Source organism: Elephantulus edwardii, unplaced genomic scaffold, assembly GCF_000299155.1.
Source record: "Elephantulus edwardii isolate Elephantulus edwardi_28Jun2011 unplaced genomic scaffold, EleEdw1.0 scaffold00048, whole genome shotgun sequence".
In the NCBI taxonomy this organism is placed as follows: Eukaryota; Metazoa; Chordata; class Mammalia; order Macroscelidea; family Macroscelididae; genus Elephantulus; species Elephantulus edwardii.
Genome location: NW_006399798.1, coordinates 17239235 through 17260415, shown reverse-complemented (window position 1 = coordinate 17260415; position 21181 = coordinate 17239235). Strand labels below are relative to the sequence as shown.

The following is a 21181-nucleotide window of genomic DNA, read 5'->3' as shown; positions in this document are numbered from 1 at the left end:
AAAAGAAAAAAAAAGACTATCTAAATTAATGCCAATCGAAAGAAGCTAATTAATGAAGTTTTAATCAACTAAATAAACTGAGAGAATGTATACCAAAGATACGATATCTGTGTAGGACAACAGGAAAAAAACCACTTCTGGCTTGTTTCAGTAAACACTGCCCTAAAGAGCTAGTGCACTGACCTCTAATTCCTTCTCATCAAACGTCTTCAGCAGATGCTGTGGGATTACTTCATTGAATCCCTTTTGCAGAGCTAGGAATTGAGCTTCAATGCCTCGTAAAAATCTCCAGTTTACATACAGCCTGTAAAATTGGACAAGAGCATCGTATGATCACATATATTCAGATTTAGTAATTATTATGAACTTCTAACTCAGAAATGTAGCACCTGATTAATTTAAATCTAACGTGGAAATCTTTCAGATTAATGGGGATATAAGGAGTTCCTAAACTGTGACATGGTTCAATACAGATACAATGTAGTCATCTCCACTACAAAAGTGGATAAATAATCTAACTCTTCAAATCAAGAGAAACTCCTAATAAACTGAACGTTTACTAAAACTGACAGAAAGTCACTAGGTTAGTATCTGAATCTTCCTCCCCTCAAATGATAGAATATTTACAAGTTAAAATCTTGATGAAATTTCTTTCTAATCTTACACCACACACGTCCGTAACCAACGGAGTTCATGCAGAAAGTACAAAAAAGTATTTCTGTATTGCAACCTACAGCAGCTACACTAAAGATGGTCCCAATGACCATACCTCCTGTATTTACACCTTTGCACAGTCCCTCCACACTGACCAGGGCTGCCATGTGACTCACTTTAACCAAAAGGCAGCAGGAGTTTTGGGCTACACCTGAAAGAAGACCTGTTAGCTTTCACACTTGGTCTGGCTATCTTTCTAGGGAAAAGGAGGCCATGGGGAAAGGAAAAGGTCCCTGAGGAGAACCAAAGAATGGAGACAACAAAGAGAAGGGAAGAGCTAGGCAATATGACCCCTAGTTGTGCTGTTCCACCAAGCCCCAGCCACTGCAGCTACCAAATATGAAGAAAGGCCATCCTGGCATTTCAGTCCCAGCAGATTCACCTGAACCAAGACATGTACCATTTATTGTGGGCTTACCAAATACTGACCCACAGAGCTATGAAAAATAGTAAAATGACTGTTGTTTTAAGCCACTAAATTCTTTGGTAATCTATTCTGTAGCATAAGTAAGACTGCCGAAACATTTCATCTTGTGGTCATTCTAGGACAATAAGGATTACTTACCTGACATATTCTTTTTTATTTTCTTCAGTTACTGGGATACTTTTGCCATTTGGTTTAAGTTCATGCTGAATAATTTCACCATATGCATTATGTTCAACACAAAAGGTATGGTCCAAGACACCTGTAATATCATTCTCACTAGAAAAATGAGAGAAGATACTTAAATGGAAAATCTAAGATACAGATCCTACAATATTAACTGATAAAGAGATAAAACTAAGAGAGCTTCATGGTATGACAACTCTAAGGATAAATTAATTCTATATTATAGAGAGTATATATATAGAGAGAGTATGTATGTGTGTGTGTATATATATATATATAGAGAGAGAGAGAGAGAGGGAGAGAGGGAGAGAGGGAGAGAGGGAAAATATATAGAGAGAGCGAGAGAATATACACATATATAAAAGTGTAAATAAAACTTGGTTCTTGGGTAAAAAAACCAAATTGCTTTAATCTTCATAAACACTGAAAACACTATTTCCTGTATAATGAAAAAGATGCCAACCAACACTGATACAGGGAGTCTTCTATTATGCTAGTAGTCATTTAGACACTAAGCCCTACTTGAATCTAAGTACCTCAGAGTGATTATGCAACTGAGAATCGTCAGTGGCAAAACTACTTGTGCATCAAGTTTTGAGTTGGTTTTTTGGGTTTTGTTTTTTAGAAAAAGCACTGCCGATATAACTTAAGTTGTGATGATTTAGGTTGTGTGTCAACCCTGACTGTCTTAACTGCCCAAGACCCTCTGATTTGGCAGCTGTGATGGAGTAATTTCCATGATGAGATCTGCTATGAGCAGCCTATAAGCTGAGGCATTTCCTCAGGAGTGTGGCCTGTATAGAATAGACATGGACATCTAGCAAAGTTCACTGGATTCTTCCTCTAGGGGGATCTTCACTTGGTTCATTACTACATGACTTTCAGTTCTTCAGGCTTGAGCCAGCGACCTGCAACACTGTCTACTACCCCCGGATTCATTAGCTTCTGAAGCCTAGAGCCTGCAGTCTGCTCTGCTCATCCTGGACTTGTCAGCCTCTAAAGCCTGCAGTCTGCAGTCTGACTTGCACACCTTGAGCCCATCAGCTCCTGCAGCTATGTCAGAAGTCTTTTTCCTGACATCTGACCCACGGACCTGGGACTTGTTAAATTTTATAAGCACGTGCACCTTTTGTTATCAGATTTGTTATCAGAGATTGAGTAATCTCTCTGTCTCTGTGTACATACACATTTATCTATTACATAAAACCCAAGCCCACTGCCACTGAGTCAACTGCAACTGAGACTTATCTCTACTGCCTTTCTGAGGCTGTAAATCTCCACAGGAGGAAACTGCTCCTCTCTCCCCAGGGTAGTCACTGGTAGCTTCAAACCACTGGGCACGCAAGGCCTTTGGGTTAGCAGCACAATTATGCTGTAAGTTACGCTACCAACCCCCCATATATATTTGAAAATAAAAATCTCACTGGTTTTGCATCTCTAGAAAAACCAAACTAAGACATTCAACTAAAAACCTCTTGCAAAGCAAAATCAGTGTGTGGAGATATCCTTTTAAAAGTCTGGATTCAAAATTACAACTTCATTAATAGCAACAATAGATGAACAAATGCCAAAGTTGGAAAAAAACATCACATACAGGAAAATCATTTTAATTAGTATTTTTTTAAAACTAGAGCGCACAAGATTTTGTTCTAACAATAAAATAAAAATATTTTCTGTGCATAGTTTTCCATTTAAAAAGTACATCCATTTAGTAACGTATCTCTTAAAAACTCAAATGCTAACTATAATAAACAGATAGAGGATTTAATACATACAGTATCCACACTAAACTGTTATGAAGATCTGGATCAACTAACTCCATGTCATCCAAAGTAATTGACTTCCCAAGCAATTGTTTGTAGAACGGTAATGTGAAACCACCATCGATATAATGTCCATGAAACACAGCCATTCCCATTATCCGGCCAACAAAGTGGAAATAGGATAAATGCTCCTGAAATTTGAGAGTTCATATAAACATTCAAGTGAGAAGTTATCCACAAAAATTTTAATAAAAACTAAATGTTTAAACAACATTAATCTGATAACAAGTATCAAAATCATACTCTAGTTTATTACTTTTTAAGTGGGATATACTATCCTATCAAAGTTCAGTGGTCATTAGAAAATGTTTCTGTAGCGCATTCTCAAGAGTCTGTGCTCCATATAAAATAATCTATTGTGCTGGGTCACAGCTTCTCTCAAAAGGCAACTTTGAAAAGTCATCTTTAGAAATGTCCAAATAATGTCCCTGCAGCTTCATTAAGACTCTCAGACTCCTGCTTGCTCGCTCTTCCCTCATCTCTTGTTGGGACTTTCTGAACCTTACTCTGTCATGGGAAAATAGTTTACATTACTAAACCCTCTTCCCACTACCTTGATCTACTAGAAACTATATGTCAAAACGGTGGCAAAAATGTGGTGCCTGTCTTATATCAGAATCCCAATTCTGCCCTAAATAATTTTACATATTTACGGAACATATTCAATCCCTATTAACACAAATTTTCCCCATCTGGAAAAATGAAGTCTAATTAGGGATTCTAAAAGGACTAAAATGAGATGATGAAATTCACTGACATGTTACACACTCAACAATGTGAGCTGGTATTAGAAGCAGTGCTGTAATGGAACTTATTTTAAAATCATCTCTTATAACAAATTATCTACAAAGAACCTGACATTTCCACAATGTTTGTATAATTTGCTTTTTCCTTATAATTGTTTTAATACTGAGATATTTATATTTTAAAATTCTTTTACTTCAAGAGAGCTCTGGTGGCCTAGTGGCAAGAAGCTGCACTATAGTCCCAGAGGTATGTGGTTCTAATCCACCAGATGCTCTGCTGGAAAAGGAGAGGCAATCTCCTCCTGTGCCAGTCAGATCCAATTTTCCAATTTGACACTACACACACAAAATAAAATAAAAAAAAAATTTAAAAAAGAAATTCTTTTACTTCTCCATATATTAAGTAATCTTTAAATTTATTTTTAACTTCCCTTTTCTATTTTAATATTTTGTTTTCTTTTGTATCTTAAAATTGCTTTTATTCTCAAAAAGAAAAGTATATTCATCACAAAATAGTTCACAACAATCTGAAACAAGAGATGCATTGGAAAATGGACTGGGGGAAGGAGAAGGAAGAAAATGTCCAACAATGAATGAATTTTTTTTTACAAGGTAAAAATAAATAAAATATGTTAAGTATAAAAAGAATTATAAAAAGTTCTCATGGTACCTATCAATTCTAAAAAAAAAAATTTTAAAGTCCAGAAATGCAGGCAAGCAAAAAAGAAAAATCTCCTAAAATTTATTATCACAAGGTAGCCACTTTCACTAAGTATAGTGTAGAGCCTTTCAAAGGTACACATATAAATATAAAAACTATTCTTTTATAACATACCTTTTATCTAAGGTATAAATGAGCATCATCTTTCCAGGTTACTATCTATTATTCCATGATATCATAAGGGACCAGTCCTTGGAGAGGGACGTCATGCTTAGGAGGGTGAAGGGACAGCACGAGAGGAAGATGAGATGGACTGGCTTGGTGAATGGGGTAACGGTGATGAGTGGGTCAGAGACAATAAGACTGGCACAGGATAGATAGAGCAGGGAATAAGGCTGTTGTACATTTGGTCGCTATGAGTCACAAGCAACTCAACAGCACATAAAAACAACATCTTCAGGGGAGTTCTGGTGGCCTAGTGGCAAGGAGCTGCAACTACAATCTCAGAGGCGCACGGTTGGAATCCACCAGATGCTCTGCCGGGGAAGGAGGGACAATCTCCTCCTGTACCAGTCAGATCTGATTTGATGGTACACTCACACAAAAATAATAAAATTAAAAAAAAACCAACCAACCAACAAAACAAACAAAAAAACACATCTTCTCAGTGGTTATACAATATATCCTTATTTAGAAAGATAAGAGAAGTAACAGAAAAATGATAAACTGGTAATAATATGCACACCCATGTTTATCACAGCTTTGTTCACAATAGCAAGGAGGTGGAAATAACCTAAGTACCCATCAACAAACGAATGGATAGAGTAGCTGTGGTACTGTGGTATATTCACACAATGGAATACTTCCCTGCATTGAAAAACAAGGAATTTATGCAATATTATTCCGAATGGCTTACCCTGTAGGACATTATGCTGAGTGAAGTATCTAAGTCACAAAAGGACAAATATTGCATGGTGCAACTATTGTAAAACAGGACTGAACTCAGGGTTGGGGGAGATTGAGAAAGATGGGTTCAATAATGTATACTGCATTGAAACAGATAAGGAAGAAAACTGTTTAAAAGGGATATGTGATTAGGTATTTTTGTCATGACAGGAGTCCAGAGCGAAGGCTGCATAGTGTAGTGGACCTGGGGGGGAGGGATTGTAAAACATGAAAGAATTTTTCTTTTACTTTTCCAAGAGGGCAATGTACTGGGGGGAGGGTTGGGAGAGGAGAAAAGTGTAACAATGAATGAATGGAAATCCAAAGTCTCTGTAAATTTTCATTGAAATTAATAATAAAAAATGTAAGCAAAAAAAAAAAATTTAGTAACAGCACAGTATAGTAATAGCTGCTAACTCTGCTAACTTTGTTTAACTTTAACAATGTACTAGGAGCGACCTGTAGGTGTACAGTCCCATGTGATCAGCTCCTCCGCTCTGAGGTACACGTTATTAGCAATAAGGAAACTGAAGCATAAGTCAATGAATTTGCTCAAGGTCACAACATGATCTCACATCTTTCTAATTCTAGCATCTATGCTCTTACCCATTTATGCTATTCTTTCATATCACAATTTAATCAATTCTCTTCTTGTGGACAACTCTGTTGTTTCCAGTTGTAGTTACTATATATTACTATGCAATAAACTTTTTTTTCTTGTTTTGTACTGCTGAGTTAGATCCAAATGGCACAGGAGATTGCCCCTCCTTCTCCAGTCGAGCATCTGGTGGATTTGAACCCCATGCCTTTGGGATTGCAGCGCAGCTTCTTGCTACTAGGTCACCAGAGCTCCCTTACAACAAGCATTCTTATACTCAAATTGTAGCACATATCCATAGTCATTTACTTAGAAATATATTTTAGAAGAATTTCAGAGTCAAAGATATAACCAGAACAAGAGAAACAATTTCAATGTAACAAATTCTATTCATATTTAAAGATGAAAAGCATTGAAGTTCTCAAATTCATTCGTAACAATGTAACCATAAATCATACCGGATTAACTGCAGAGTCAGGATTGATCTGCAACGTATAGATATCATCTCTTGAATACTGGAAAAGGCCATAGTATGGATTCAACATTTCATGAGATAACAAATACAACCACTCTCTAGAAAAGATATAGCAAATGAGTTTTTAGTTAATAAATTTTTATTAAGATATGCCATTGATTAATCACTTTAACCAAGAGTTTTTAATACACTCACTCCTCACTTATTGGCGTAAGATTCCAAAGACCAGGTCATTACACTAAAATGGGTATTATGTGAAAATGGAGAATGACGGCATCAGATGACAAAACAAAGAGGCTGGCCACACCTTTACATAACTGCTAACCTACATCGCCTAAACACCAACCCACTGAGGATAATGGCCTGGCCAAGCTGACACATGACCTTAACATCACAACCACACTGGGCTCACCTTGTAGGACAGTGTTCATTACTGCCAGTCAATGTCATTAATGTGCAAGATAGCTGGGATGTAAATTGTTTAGTCATTTTGTAAATATGAAATGCCAGATAGTGAGACAGTCAATAAATGAAAAGTAGGTGTAGAAAGAAATGAAGCACTAACTACAGATATGTAAGAAGATACAGAAAAGTCAATGTCAAACTAGCAAATTAAATCAAAACAGCACATGAAAAATTCCTATTTTATCATCCAGAAATCTGTTCTCACTCAACTCTGGGTTAAGTTACTATTCAGAAGCACTAACTATCATTAGATATTTGACAAAACAGAAGGTCAGCAAAAAAGAGGAAGACTTGGACTGACAAGAGTGACTTTAACAATGGTCTCAAACATGGCAACAGTTGCTGAGTGCAGGACTGGGCCATGGTCATTCTACTACTGTAGACAGGGTTGCTCTGAGTAGAAAAGAAACTAACAGTACTTAAAATCAAGGAAGTCTCAAGATGGTTTCGGTGGTTTCTGACCATGGCAAGCTGAGTGAATAACATGAAATGAAGAAGAAGAGAGACTTTGATAAACAACCAGGTTTGTAGAGAACATCTCATTTGGCAACAATGATCCATTAGGAAATTCTAAAATATTCTTTTGGTACCAATACTATTCTTAACCTCTTTAGGACTGTCCTCTGTCTGCAAACATTTGGGAATATTCTAAAAAATTGATGTGAAAGAGAAGATTACACGTCACGAAGTATCTTGCATGTCTAAGTATGGGGCTCTACATGTCATCCACTGATGAGCAAGCCTTTACCTGGCAACTCCTCCATAGTCAAGGCCCTCTTCCCCACGGAATTTGATCATTAATCGCTTCCACAGATCTTTCGGTCTCATTTTCATGACCTGTCGATATGATTCCTGAAAATTTTAAATATCTGATTTAATATTGTTTTTAAATTTTTATTTTATACTGGTTCATGTACACTGTTCTTCAATATTAAGTGTTTTTAACCAATTACTTAATTTTTCCCTCCCATTTTATCCTCAAAGCATAAGATTTTTTAAATTAGGTAAATTTTGTAACATTCAAAATAAAAGATAAACAAAATAGTTTAGACTTCATGGAACTTTAAAAAACAAAATGGATATAGTTTAATAATAATACTGAAATGGTACAGTAAAAGCCCACTATAATTGCAATATATTTTGGGCATGTTGCCAGGAGGGACTAGTCCTTGGAGAAGGGTATCATGCTTGGAAGAGTAGAGAGTCAACACAGAAGAGGAAGACCTTGAATGAGATGGATGCATACAGTGAGTCTGGCAATGGGGTTCAGTGTGTCTGAGACAGTGAGGCTGGCACAGGATAGGGCCAAGTTCAGAGCCCTTGTTCACAGAATGGCTATGAGTCACAGTAGACTTGATAGCACATAACAATAACAATAGTTGTGAAACTCCATGTTTTAGTTCTAGAACCACAATAATGGTTCCACTCACATATTAAAGGTAACATTTGAAAGAACAAATTTTCAAAAATTGCCTTACCTAATACAATGTCACAGGCACCAACAGAAAGTAAAAAGAAATTTTCAAAAGAATGTAAGTAATCATTAATTTGAATCATCATTAAATTGGCAATGTTTTATAACTTTCATCATTAAATTGGCAATGTTTTATAACTTTAAGATAAAAATAAGGCCAGAACTGTTTTGAGCGAACAAAGTTCATGCTTTGGGATTTTGATATTCCCAAATATCTTTAAAGAGGGTAAAACCCCTGTACCAATTTTTCTGTTTTTATATAAATGTTATATTTTACCTCAAAAATTTCTTCCCTGGATACCTCAATACGACAGTGACCAGCCTGAGGCTGTTGTTGGGAAAGTTCTTGACGTAAAATTTTGAGTTTCTGAACCAGGTCGCGCTTGTACCTCGGGACCGTCAGACACTCTGTGTCATCAGGACACAATGACACCACTTGCTGCTGCTGCTGGTCTTTCAGTTGGTTCTGCCGGCTAGATGGGATCAGAGAGTAATCAAGTATTTTAAAATGAAAAGAACTGGAAAGGTACGGGGCTCAAATTCACTAGCTGCTCCACACAGGAGATTGGCAATCTCCTCCGGAGTGAAAAACTGCCTCTGAAAACCCACTGGGGGGTCAGCTATGGGTCTGACTCGATGGTTACACAACATCGTCATTGTAAAACAAACCTAGTTACATCATTTTTAAGGCTTACTCAGGCATATGCTTGGCTTAAGTCCTAAGGTTTATTTCTCTTATTACATCTTATGGATGGATTATGAAATCGATTATTATCTATAAAGGTGGATGGAGCTGCTGAGAACAAATCTCTTAAATAACATTTCCCTTCTCCTCTACATAGGTTGTCTTCATTCATTTAAGAATCATGCGTATCTCATACCTTTTGCCTATATCTAGAGCCTGCTCTAAGTGTCCTACCTGCAAGCAACATAGAGGAAGCTGAACAAATAGACCAGTGTAGATGAAAAAGCATATCTAACTGCAAACATACAGCTTTCTTTTCTTTTTTTAAAAAATTTATTATTTTATGTATGTATACCGCCAAATCAGATCTGACTAGAACAGGATATTGTCCCCCTTCTCCAGCAGGGCATCTGGAGGATTTGAACCATACATCTCTGGGATTGCAGTGCAGCTTCTTGCCACTAGGTCACCAGAGCTCCCCTTAAATATACAGCTTTCTACAACTACCTGAAAGCAATCTCCCAAACACAGTAGAAAGATTAACAAATAATAAGAAATATTAATCATTCTACATGCCAAATATGACATCATAATAATAACAAAAATTATAAATGACAAAAGGATACTTGTCCTGTTTTCTTTTTTTTTTAATATTGCTCTGGTTTATTTAAAAATATAATGGTGGGGAGCTCTGGTGGCCTAGTGGCAAGAAGCTGCACTGCAATCCCAGAGGTACATGGTTCGAATCCACCAGAAGCTCTGCCAGAGAAGGAGGAGCAATATCCTCCTGTACCAGTCAGATCTGATATGATGGTACATGCACACAAAATAATAATAATAATAATAATAATAATAATAATAATAAATGGTGTGGTTTTTTTAAAATTTGTTGTGTGCATCAAATCAGATCCACCTGGCACAGGAGGAGATTGCCCCTCCTTCTACAGCAGAGAGAGCATTTGATAGATTCAAACTGCATGCCTTCAGGACCGCAGCGCAGCTTCTTGTCCTATTATCTCTTTATTCTCTAAACATAAAATACTATAAATTGCATCCAAGAATCTTCCCCACCCCTTGTTGCATACCCTCCATTCAGATCTGACTGGCACAGGAGGAGATTGCCTCTCTTTCTGCAGCAGAGTATCTGGTGGATTCGAACTACGCACCTTTGGGATTGCAGCAGTTTCTTGTGACAAAGCTACCAGAGCTCCCTCAGGAATCTTTTTTCCCCCAAGTACCTTTTTTAAAAGAGCCCTACTATCAGATGCTCTACCAGATGCTCTGCTGGAGAAGGAGGGGCAATCTCCTCGTGTACCAGTCAGGTCTGATTTGACGGTACACGTAAAAATAATACAATGAAAGTTAAAAAAAAGAGCCCTACTATACAATAGTTAATTCTAATAAGCTGTCAGAAAATTAAAAGTTATATCGGTATGATAAGTTTCTTATTTACCAAACAAAATGTTATACCAACACCAATATTATTCTTAGAGATACCTACACAGAAAACCATTTTGATAAAAATGATAAATTACTATTAACACTTATAAATAACATATTTTAAAAAGGTGCTCTGAAATATTATTCCCTAACCAATGCCAAAATAATGAGATTTTTAATATAGCACCCCATAATCAACTAAATAAGCTTACAAAAAAGCATGAATTTGGATATACCTCACACTAAATAAAAATATTAATCACAGACTTGAATCTAAAACTTAAAAGGACGACACATCTAAACACTGGAGAAATCTTTTATGTTCTGGGTTAGACAATGATTTCTTAGACTGAACATTAAAAAGACAATCTATAAAAAAACAAATGGAAAAACTGGAATTCAGTCAAAATTTAAAAGAAATCTGCTCTTCAAAAAGCAATATTAAAATAAAGGAAGGAAAATTATACAATGGAAGAAAATTCTTGCAAGCATCTATCAAATTAAGGTTTATAGTATCCAGAGTATCTACAGAACTGTCTAAAATTAACAGAAATAAAACAACTCCATTTATAAAAGGGCAAAGGAATTTACTAAAGACACAAAGATGGCAAATAAACACATGAGATGCTCTAAATCATTAGTTACCAGGAAAATGCAATTTAAAGTATCACTAAGATAGTACTACTATTTTCATTGCTGTCAGCTCACAGCTGGCCCTCCGGTATCAATTTCATGGGAGGAGACTGATCATCTTTCTCCTGAGGAGCAGCTGGTAGATTCGAATCTCCTGCCTTTGGGCTCACACCTCAACTCCCTACCCACTACGTTATCAGAGTTCCCTAGATACTTACTGATGTATAAAATTAGTTAAGATTAACCATAATAAGAATTGAGCTCTGGTGGCCTACTGGCAAGAAGCTGCACTGAAATCCTGAAGGCAAACAGTTTGAAGCCACTAGCTGCTCTGCAGGAAAAGGATGGGAAATCTCCTCCTGTGTGATTAACTGTCTCTGAAAACCCACTGGACATTGAGCTATGGGTTGGTTCCCGCTCTATGGTACATAGTAACAATAAGAGTTACTAGGGCTCCAAAATCAAGCCAAACTCATACAATGACGGAAATATAAAATGGTAGAATCATTGTGAAAAGCAGTCTAGTTATTTCTTAAAAAGATAAACATAACCTATCATATGATTCACTCATTCCACTTCTAGTGATGCGAACATACTGTCCAGTCAGTACAGAAAACTTCTTCAATAAGTTAAAAATAAACTCAGTACTTCTACTCCGAGAATATATTCCAAAGAGCTGAAAGGAGGAACTCATATGCATGCACATATTCAACACAGCATTATTCACAAGTCAGAAAAGGCAGAAACAACCTAAGTGGCCCATCAATGGATGAATGAATAAATTAAATGTGGTAGATCCACTAAGGCCTTGTGGCAAGATGCTGTGCTGCAATCCTGAAGGCATGCAGTTTGAGGCTGCCCCACGAGAGAAATATGGGCAATCTTTTTCTGTGTGATTAATTACCTCTGAAAAGCTGCTGAAGGGTTAGCTACAGTTTGGTTCAGACTCTATGGTATACCACCAGCACTACCACAACATGGCCACTAAGGATGACTGAGAAGAATGAATGCCTTTGAGCTGCGGTGTTGCAGGAAAGTACTGAATATCCCTCGGAGTGTCAAAAGAATAAACAAGTCTGTCACGGACAAAGTGAAACCAGGTGTTCCTAGGAAGAAAGGATCATGAAGCTGCATCTCACAAGCTTTAAACACGTTGTTAGGAGAGGCCAGTAGAAGGACAACATGCTTAGAAAGGTGGAAGGTAGATGCAGGAAGACAAGATGGACTGACTTGGTGACTTTAACAGCGGGCTCAAATATACTGGAGATGGTGAGGACAGCACCAGATAGGGCAAGACTCAGAGTCACTGTTCATAGGGACATCATGATTCACAGTTAACTTGTTATAAAAATAACAATATCCACACAATGGGCAATTATACATCCTTGAAGAGAAACTAAATTTTGATACATGCTACAACATGGATAAACCCTGAACACTGTGCTAAGTAAAATAACTAAAATACAAAGAACCAATAATGTATAATTCCACTCACACGAAGTATCTAAACAGGCAAATTCATAACAGACAAAAAGTAAACCATAGGAGCTCAGAGGTCAGAGTAGAAGGGAATTATTTTTTTAACGGATATAGTTTTTGCTTGTAATGTTATAAAGATCTGCAAACCATAATGAAGAAACTTAACACCACTAACTTGTGCACTCAGAAATGGTTAAAATGAGGGGGTAATCATATTACAGTAAAACTTAAAATTTTGTTCAGCAAAAGTAATTTCTATTAAGAAAAAAGGCACTGACCACAAAAATCAAATATTATTTTCTCTTATTCAGACTCACATTTTAATATGTATTCTTTAAAACTTACTTTAAAACTAAATGCAAGTTAGCAGAGAGCCGAGGATCTGTAAACTGTGTTGTTCTGTTGTTATGGTCAACGAAGTAAACTCTGCCTGTGGCCGTATTACGAATCTCCCATCCAGGAGGCAGAGGACCAAGCTCTTCACAATTGATGTTGCTAAGATCTCTGCAAAAACAAATATAAAATACAAAATACCTCATTGCTGGGCCTGCTGAGCCAACTCAGTGCAAATGACACAGAACAATTCCATGAAGTCTGAGAAAATGTATTGTTTCAGAAACTTGAGACGTTCAGCTGGAATCCTTAATTCCCTATGGCTCAACAAACATGAGTATTCAAAATTCCATCCATAAATGGCCCAGAAAAACTTATCACACAGCCTACATTTTTAGTTAAGTTCTTAGCTATATTATACAATTTTAAATGAACATAAAAGTAATCACATTTGAAGACAGTTTTTGAGGGAACTCACAGTCCTCCCAAATCTGTAATAAAATACTTAAATCGGGGAGGGGGAGAAATCACATTTGCCAATCACATCTGCACTTTCAATACTTTTTGACAGAAAATATTGTTTTGAAAGTGTCAATGATAAAAGGAGTGAAATCTAAAATTTCCCTTCAACACTTCCTTTTTTAAATGTGTATAAATAAAGGATCATGATTATTTGTAAATAAAAGTTGAAATAAACTCTTAAGTGGCTCAAAACTGAAAATAATATTTTTTTAAAGTTCAATTTGGAAGGTCAGAATCTATAAATCTAATAAATGAAAAAATCTATTTTTCATAGAGGTAGCATGTACTCAGGTTGACTGATAAAACAGAAAAAGCAAGGAAGTTTTTTTAATGGCCCCAAGTAAAATTACTACTCTATGATAGAAAGAAATGAAGTAACATTATTGTCTTTAAAACATTAAAGAACATATAAAAGAACACTGAGTACTTTTATATCTTTTTTTTTCTTTTTAAAGTATAACCAGGGTGCTAGGAGAATCTATCCCTTGGACAGGGACATCATCCTTGGAAAGGTAGAGATCAGTGCAAGAAAGGAAGATCTGTAACCAGAGGGGCTGACATGGTGACTGCTATAACGGGATCACGCGTGTCAGAGATGATGAGGATGGCACATGACAGCAAAAGGTTCAAATCTGTGGTCACAGAGTTGCTATGAGTCACATTCGACTTGACGGCACGTAATAACAACAAGAACCCTTTTATGTTTTCTCCCAGGTCAATTTCCAAATTCCTAAAAGACTCATGTTTGTTTGGTTTTTTTCATGACCCACGTTTTTGTCTTTCTTCTCTTTTAGAGGTAGACTAAAAGCAAGGGTGATGCCCTCAGTTAAAACTGCAGAGAAAAGTAGGACTCTCTATAATGTCAAGTTAAAACTTATCATCAGAGCCAAGTTTTTGCATATGCTGTTCTTAGAAGTTAGATAATAGTAATTTAAAAAGGAAATGTGATTAACCGCCCCTAAAAACCAGCTGAAGTTATGGGTCAGTTTCGACTTGATGGCACACAACTATCATATTCTCAAAAGTTAAATAACAATTAAAAAAATCCTAGATAAAACGTATATTCAAACGCTATGGGAAGTATTTAAAATCTATTCTTACCTAGGTACTCTTGGGTCATGCCATGTGCTCACACCAGTCTGAGTATGTAAGAAATACACTTGACCTTGTTGCGTTGTCCTCTGTTCTGTAAAATATATATATAAAAAAAAACACCCAAAAATTCATAAAAGCGTATTAAATGAGTAATGAATAAATGCATATTTCGAAAATCTAAGTCAAAAACATACTTTGGACATGTTGTAAGGAGGGACCGGTCCTTAGAGAGGGACATCATGCTTAGTAGGGTGGAGGGACAGCGCAGGAGGGGAAGGCCCTCTATGAGGTGGACTGATTCAGTGACTGGGGTAATCGAGATGGGTGTATTGGAGACGGTGCGATCGGCACAGAACAGAGCAGAGTTTAGGGCTGTTGTACAGAGGGTCACTATGAGTCACAAGTGACTCGACTGCACATAACAACGGCACATAACAACAACAAGTCAAAAATAGCTATCAATAGACACTAAGACATTATTACAATAGCAGAGATATTCATCAAATTGTAAACCTGCTACAAAAAAGTTGGGGGTTTGTATTTTGTTTTCTTTTAAAAAAAAGCTGTTTCATAATGGGAATGACTGTATGAAACAATGTGAATGAAAGATAGTGTGAAACACAACGTAAAATAATTTGTTTTAAAAAAAGGCATAAAACCAATTTATTCTATAAATGAACTCAGAATACTTTCCCCAGAATTAATATTGTATTATAAATAGTGAGGAAGCATATTGATTACTTATATAAAAGCCCAAAAAAGCACTGACTGTACTTCTTCCCAGACAAATTTGTTTGTTCTTTTAGCAGCATGTTCAATACTCAGTAAGAGTGCATTCAATACTGTAAAAAAACCATCTATGAAAGTAAATGTCATTAAAGAAAAGGTAATATGAATAATTTTTAAAAGCCAACTAAGCTTAGATGACTCAAATATGTTCAAATGGAAAAAGGAAAACAAAACTGTCATAATACCAGTAATTAGACATCATTTATCTTAAGTATGGATCCTCAAGGGAACACCAGAGGAAGAGATTGGTTAATTTTGAGAAGACTCTAAGGATTCTTCCAGAAATGTGTGAAAGATCTGGAGGTTGAAAATACTATTTATCCTGGAAGCAGGAGTGGCATCCACTTCGTAAACAACATGCCTCTGGAAACTCTATGAACTTTGACAAATGTCCTTGTGCTCAATTGGCAAGCAACAACAACAACAAAACAATGCTGTTTATTAAGCCTACTTTATAAAAAAAACAAAAACAAAAACAAACATTAATTCTCTGTCAAGTCAGGACCAAGGTCAAAGGGAGAAAAAAGGATTCAAGGAATATCAAACATGTCAACAAAGGGAGTGAACAGCCTCAACTACCATGGAGTGCCCCTCCTTTCCATCCCTAGAAGACCACCCACCTGGCTAAACCACAATGGATGCCCCTCCTTCCCCTCACTAAAGACCCTCACTATAAAACTATCCTAATCCACTTTGTTGTTGTTGTTATGTGCCAAGAGTGCCTGCGACCCTATGTACAACAGCCCTAAACCCTGCTCTGTCCTGTGCCAATCGCACTGCCTCTGACACACCCATCCCAATTACCCCAGTCACTGAATCAAACCACCTCATAGAGGGTCTTCCCCTCTGACGCTGTCCCTCCACGCTCCCAAGCATGATGTCCCTCTCTAAGGACTGGTCCCTCCTTACAACATGTCCAAAGTATGTCAGATGAAGCCCCAGAATCCTTGCCTCCAAGGAGCAGCCTGGTTTAACCCTCTCTAGGAAGAATCTGTTTTCTTGGCAGTCCATGGTACACTCAATATTCTTCTCCAGCACCACAGCTCAAAGGCATCAATTCTCCTTCTATCCTCCCTAGTCACTGTCCAACTCTCTGATGCATAACAAGTGATTGCAAAGACCATAGCCTGCATCAGATGCACCTTAGTCTCCAGAGTGACACCAATGCTCTTCAGTACCCTGGAGAGGTCCCTAACAGCAGACTTTCCCATCACAATACATTTTTTTTTAAATTTCCTGGCTACTGGTGCCAAGAGTGCTGACCGTGGAGCCAAGCAGACTAAAGTTGTTAACAATCCCAATCTCTTCACCATTCATCCTGATGCTACTAATTGGTCCAGTGGTGAGAATCTTTGTCTTCTTGACATTGAGCCTCAATCCATACTGAAGGATGCAGTCCTTGACCCTCTGCAGCAAGTGCTTCAGGTCCTCCTCAGTTTCAGCAAGCAGGGTTGTGTCATCTGCATAACGCAAATTGTTGATAGATCTTCCACCACCCTGCTGCCACACTCCTCCTCACAGAACCTAGCCTCTCGGATAATCTCTTCTGCATACAGGTTGAAAAGGTATGAAGATAGGACACATCCGTGGCGTATACCTTTCCCAATTTTCAACCATGCAGTTTCCCTGCTCTGTTCTGACGACTGCCTCTTGGCACAAGTATAGGTTTCACATTAGAACGATCAAGTGTTCTGGGATTCCCATTCTTCTCAGAGTCAGCCACAGTTTGTTATGATCCACAGTCATATGCCTTTGCATAATCAGTGAATTACAGATATACATTCTTCTGGTATTCCTTGCTTTCAGCTAAAGGGCCTGGTATTTCCCTGGTCTGTCCCTCTGTTTCTCTCTCTGCAGACCAAGGAATCCCACCAGGGAGACCCCTAAATAAAGCTTCTTTAGCTTCCTTTCTTTCTCTGGTCCCTTCCTTGAGTCCTTGGCCTTACATCCAGTGTGAAGACCTAACACTCCTTTCCGGACAAAAGTACATTTTCAAGATTGATTAGGCCCATGCCAAAGTTTAAAAATGGTATATACATGGGGGACACTTTCTACAGTAGTTATAAACAGGCAAATATGGGAGAGAAAACCTAGAAGCCAGAGAGAACACTCCTTTGATGGAGTGCCCCAATTTTTTTTTTAAGATATGAAAAGTTTCTTCTTAGAAATTCCAATATGTAATGAAATATAAAACTACTGTTAGTATTTATTAGTATAAATGTAATTTGTTTATAAACTTAAAAATTCAATCTGTTAAATGTTAAACTTTTGAAATGTAAGCAAAACAATGTTTAAAATAGATTACTGATGACAGCTGCAATTTCACTTTCTGTTTATGCTTTGGCTGTACAGAACTTTAAAATTCAAGTCTCACAATAGTGTACAAGTATAATTATTCCCACTACAAATAGATTGACTTATGATACCAAAGAGAATGACAAGAGATGCTTTATCCTAAGGACAAATAATGATAACATCTAAAATTTACTAAGTGCTTTCTATGCCAGATATTGTGTCAGGTACTTCATCTGAAGTTAAAACATGTATTTCTTCCAACAAATATACCAGACTAGATCTTTCTCATTTCAAGGAAGAGAAACAGGAGTCAGGTTCAGAGACGTTCAATAATGTGCCCAGCATCAAAATGTCAAGCTACAACATGTGCACAGGTCCATCTGATTTGAAGTCAAAGTTCAGTCAGTGGACAAATGATTTTTTAAAATTATTTCAAGAGTTTGAATATTTTTTAAATAAACAAAATCATGCACTTGCAAAACAGTTATATATTATGGAATTTTATATCTATCTATCTATCTAAAGTCAAATAGTTACATCTGGCAATTTCCAGTGCTGGTCACTAGGTGTCACTATCAGAACAGAACGTTGTTAGATGGCCTCAAGTCGACTATGACCCTGTGACCCTAAGGAATGATCTGTACCCTATCCTGTCCTTCCACTTCATCTCTGATATATCTGAGCCCACTGTTACAACCACTGTGTCAGTTCATCTATTTGAGAATCTTCATCTCTTGCTAACCTTCCACCTTTCCAAGCATGATATCCTTCTCCAAGGACTGGCCCCTCCTAACAGTATGTCCAAACTATGTGTGGCAAAGCTTCACCATCCATGCCTTCAAGGAGCACTAAGGCTGCACTTTCTCCAAGACAGACTTGTTCATGCTCTTGTAGAGTCCATGCGATATTCAATACTCTTCTACACCACCACAACTCAAAAGTATCATTTCTTCTTCTGTTATCCTCATTGTCCAACTTTCAGAAGCAAAGACCATACATAGCTTGAATCATATGTACTTTTAACTTGACATCACCAATCCTTAACATCTTAGGGAGATCCTTGATAACAGACCCAAAGCAGTATATCTTCCAATTTCTTGACTGCTGATGCAAAGGGTGTTGACTGCAGATCCAATCAAGATGAAACAACTGGCAAATTCCATCTTCTTCCCAGCTACCATGATGTTGTCTTTGGCTCAGTCATGAGAATTTTTGTCTTCCTGAGGTTTAGATGTAATCCATACTGAAGGTGCTGAGCCACCTCCCGACCCCAGCCTTGGTCCATTGGGTCTGAGCCAGACGCCAGCACCAAAGAAGGCAGCTGAGCTGTCTCCTTCAGTGAGCACAAAATAGTTTAGCCAAAGACCTAACTAAACAGCTTGCTGAGATTTTAACAAGAGTTGGTAATATGCACAAGAATGTTCATAAATTGATAAAAAAAGAATGTTCATAAATTATAATTCACTTACATAGTTCTGTAGAATGATGCAGCATTATTTCCAATAGCAAAGAGATGGAAACAATCCAAATGTTCCATCAATGAACAAACAGATTAAGAAACTGTGGTACAGTACAGGATATTGTACCATATAACACTAAAAAATAATAAAGAATTCATGAAGTACTGTATAAAAGGGATTTATTTAGAGGCCATTATGCTAAGTGAAATAAGTCAGTCACAAAAGGCCAAATATAGAATATGGCTACTGTAACAAAAAACTAAGGAACGCCAGACCAACTGGCAGCATCACAATAGATGGAGAAGAGACTGAGATTGTTAAGGATGTTATCTTGCTCAGGTCCACAATCAACACACTTGGCACCAGCAGCCAGGAAATGAAAAGATGAATTGTTATGGGAAAGTCTGCTGCCAGGGGCCTCTCCAGAAGGCTAAGGAGCAATGATGTCAGGGTGACACTAATGTGTGCCTGATCCAAGAATGGTCTAAACAATTACCTGCAATGCATCTGAGAGCTGGACAATGACTAAGAATGACAGAAGAAGAATCGATGACTTTGCGTTGTGGTGTTGGAAAAGAACAGACTATGGACTGCCAAGAGAACAAATAGGTATGTCTTGGACAGGGTGAAACCAAGTTGATCCTTGGAGGCAAGGATTGTGAAACTTAGTCTCACATATTTTGAGCATGCTGCCAAGAGGGACCAGTCCCTGAAGAAGGACATCATGGTCAGAAAGTGTAGGGTCAGTGCAGGAGAGGAAGACCTCAGATAAGATGGATTGACACTGTGACTGTGGTAATGCGGTCAGGTGTATCACAGACAGTTAGACTGACTCAAGATAGGGTAAGGTTTAGAGCTATTGTTTGTAGGGTCGTTTTGAGTCACAGGTGACTTAATGGCACATAACAACACAAGGAAAACTGACACACAACTAGAATCATTCTTGGATAGTTACCAGGGATGGGCAAGGGGAGTTAAAATTAGCAAATAGGTAAAAGGTACATATCAAAATGGATGAAGGGAAAGACAATACCCCAAAAAGGGGGTGATCAGCATTTAGCATTAAAGAAAGGGAAAACACAAAGAGGTATATAAGGATTAATGAAAATGAGAATTATAAAAAGTGGGAAAAGTATGATAACATTGTAGGTACTGAAATTATAATACTGATCGAAATGGGTATGAATGGTTGAAAAATTCGTTTTGTAATCTTTCACTCAAATCACAATTTTAAAAAAATAAGGTTCTCCCATCAAGAAACGAGATAGAGAAGGTGTGGTATATTCACCCAATGGAATACTACAATGCACTGAAAAAAACAAGGAACTCATGAAATATTATTGAGAATTTGTGACTGGAGGACATTGTGCTGAGTGAAATATCTCAGTCACAAAAAGACAAATACTGCATACTGCCATTGTTGTAAAAGAGTGCTTCTTAGTCACTTTGTGATCAAGGCAGTACTATTCACCTCATTTCATTATATATGAACAAAAAAAGCAGAGGTTAAATGACTAGCCCAAGGTCACACTCAGCTGGGCAGACCTCTACCACTTCAGAGATTGCAAAATTGAAAAATTCTACATTCTTAATTTCACACAAGACCTCCAAAACACGTAATAGTAATTTTTAAAAATCCTTTTCTCTTTTTCTTAGCAAAGTGAAATCAATAAATACTCCAGGTTTTTTCCTGTAGCTGACATACCGTAACCTTCTGGTAGATCTGGGGGAGTATGTAAATGTGTCCTGCTCATGTAATTTCTATGTCGTTGCGACCTGACTCTCCTCTCTGCTAGCCTGGGATCCGAAGACTGCCCACATGTTGCACCATTTGTTCCACTAATTGGAGTGTTCTCATCAACAAAGCAGCTGAGAGGTCTTCCAGGACTAGAATATTCTGACGCCGGTCTATTGAAAAGTAACAAGGAAAAAGTTAACA

The 21181-nt window shown here is 37.3% G+C and overlaps 1 protein-coding gene across 1 annotated transcript in view; it reads right to left on the bottom strand.

Moving 5' to 3' along the window:
- Nucleotides 1-21181, bottom strand: part of SMURF2 (SMAD specific E3 ubiquitin protein ligase 2) — a 111154-nt gene that overhangs the window by 8365 nt on the left and 81608 nt on the right. Inside the window, exons 8-16 of the mRNA XM_006886276.1 lie at nt 20948-21150; nt 14705-14789; nt 13094-13252; nt 8789-8984; nt 7786-7889; nt 6556-6670; nt 3100-3278; nt 1280-1417; nt 184-304 (exon numbers count right to left, since the gene is read on the bottom strand). Coding sequence (XP_006886338.1) covers nt 184-304; nt 1280-1417; nt 3100-3278; nt 6556-6670; nt 7786-7889; nt 8789-8984; nt 13094-13252; nt 14705-14789; nt 20948-21150 — 1300 coding nt within the window. The remainder of the gene's footprint in view (nt 1-183; nt 305-1279; nt 1418-3099; nt 3279-6555; nt 6671-7785; nt 7890-8788; nt 8985-13093; nt 13253-14704; nt 14790-20947; nt 21151-21181) is intronic.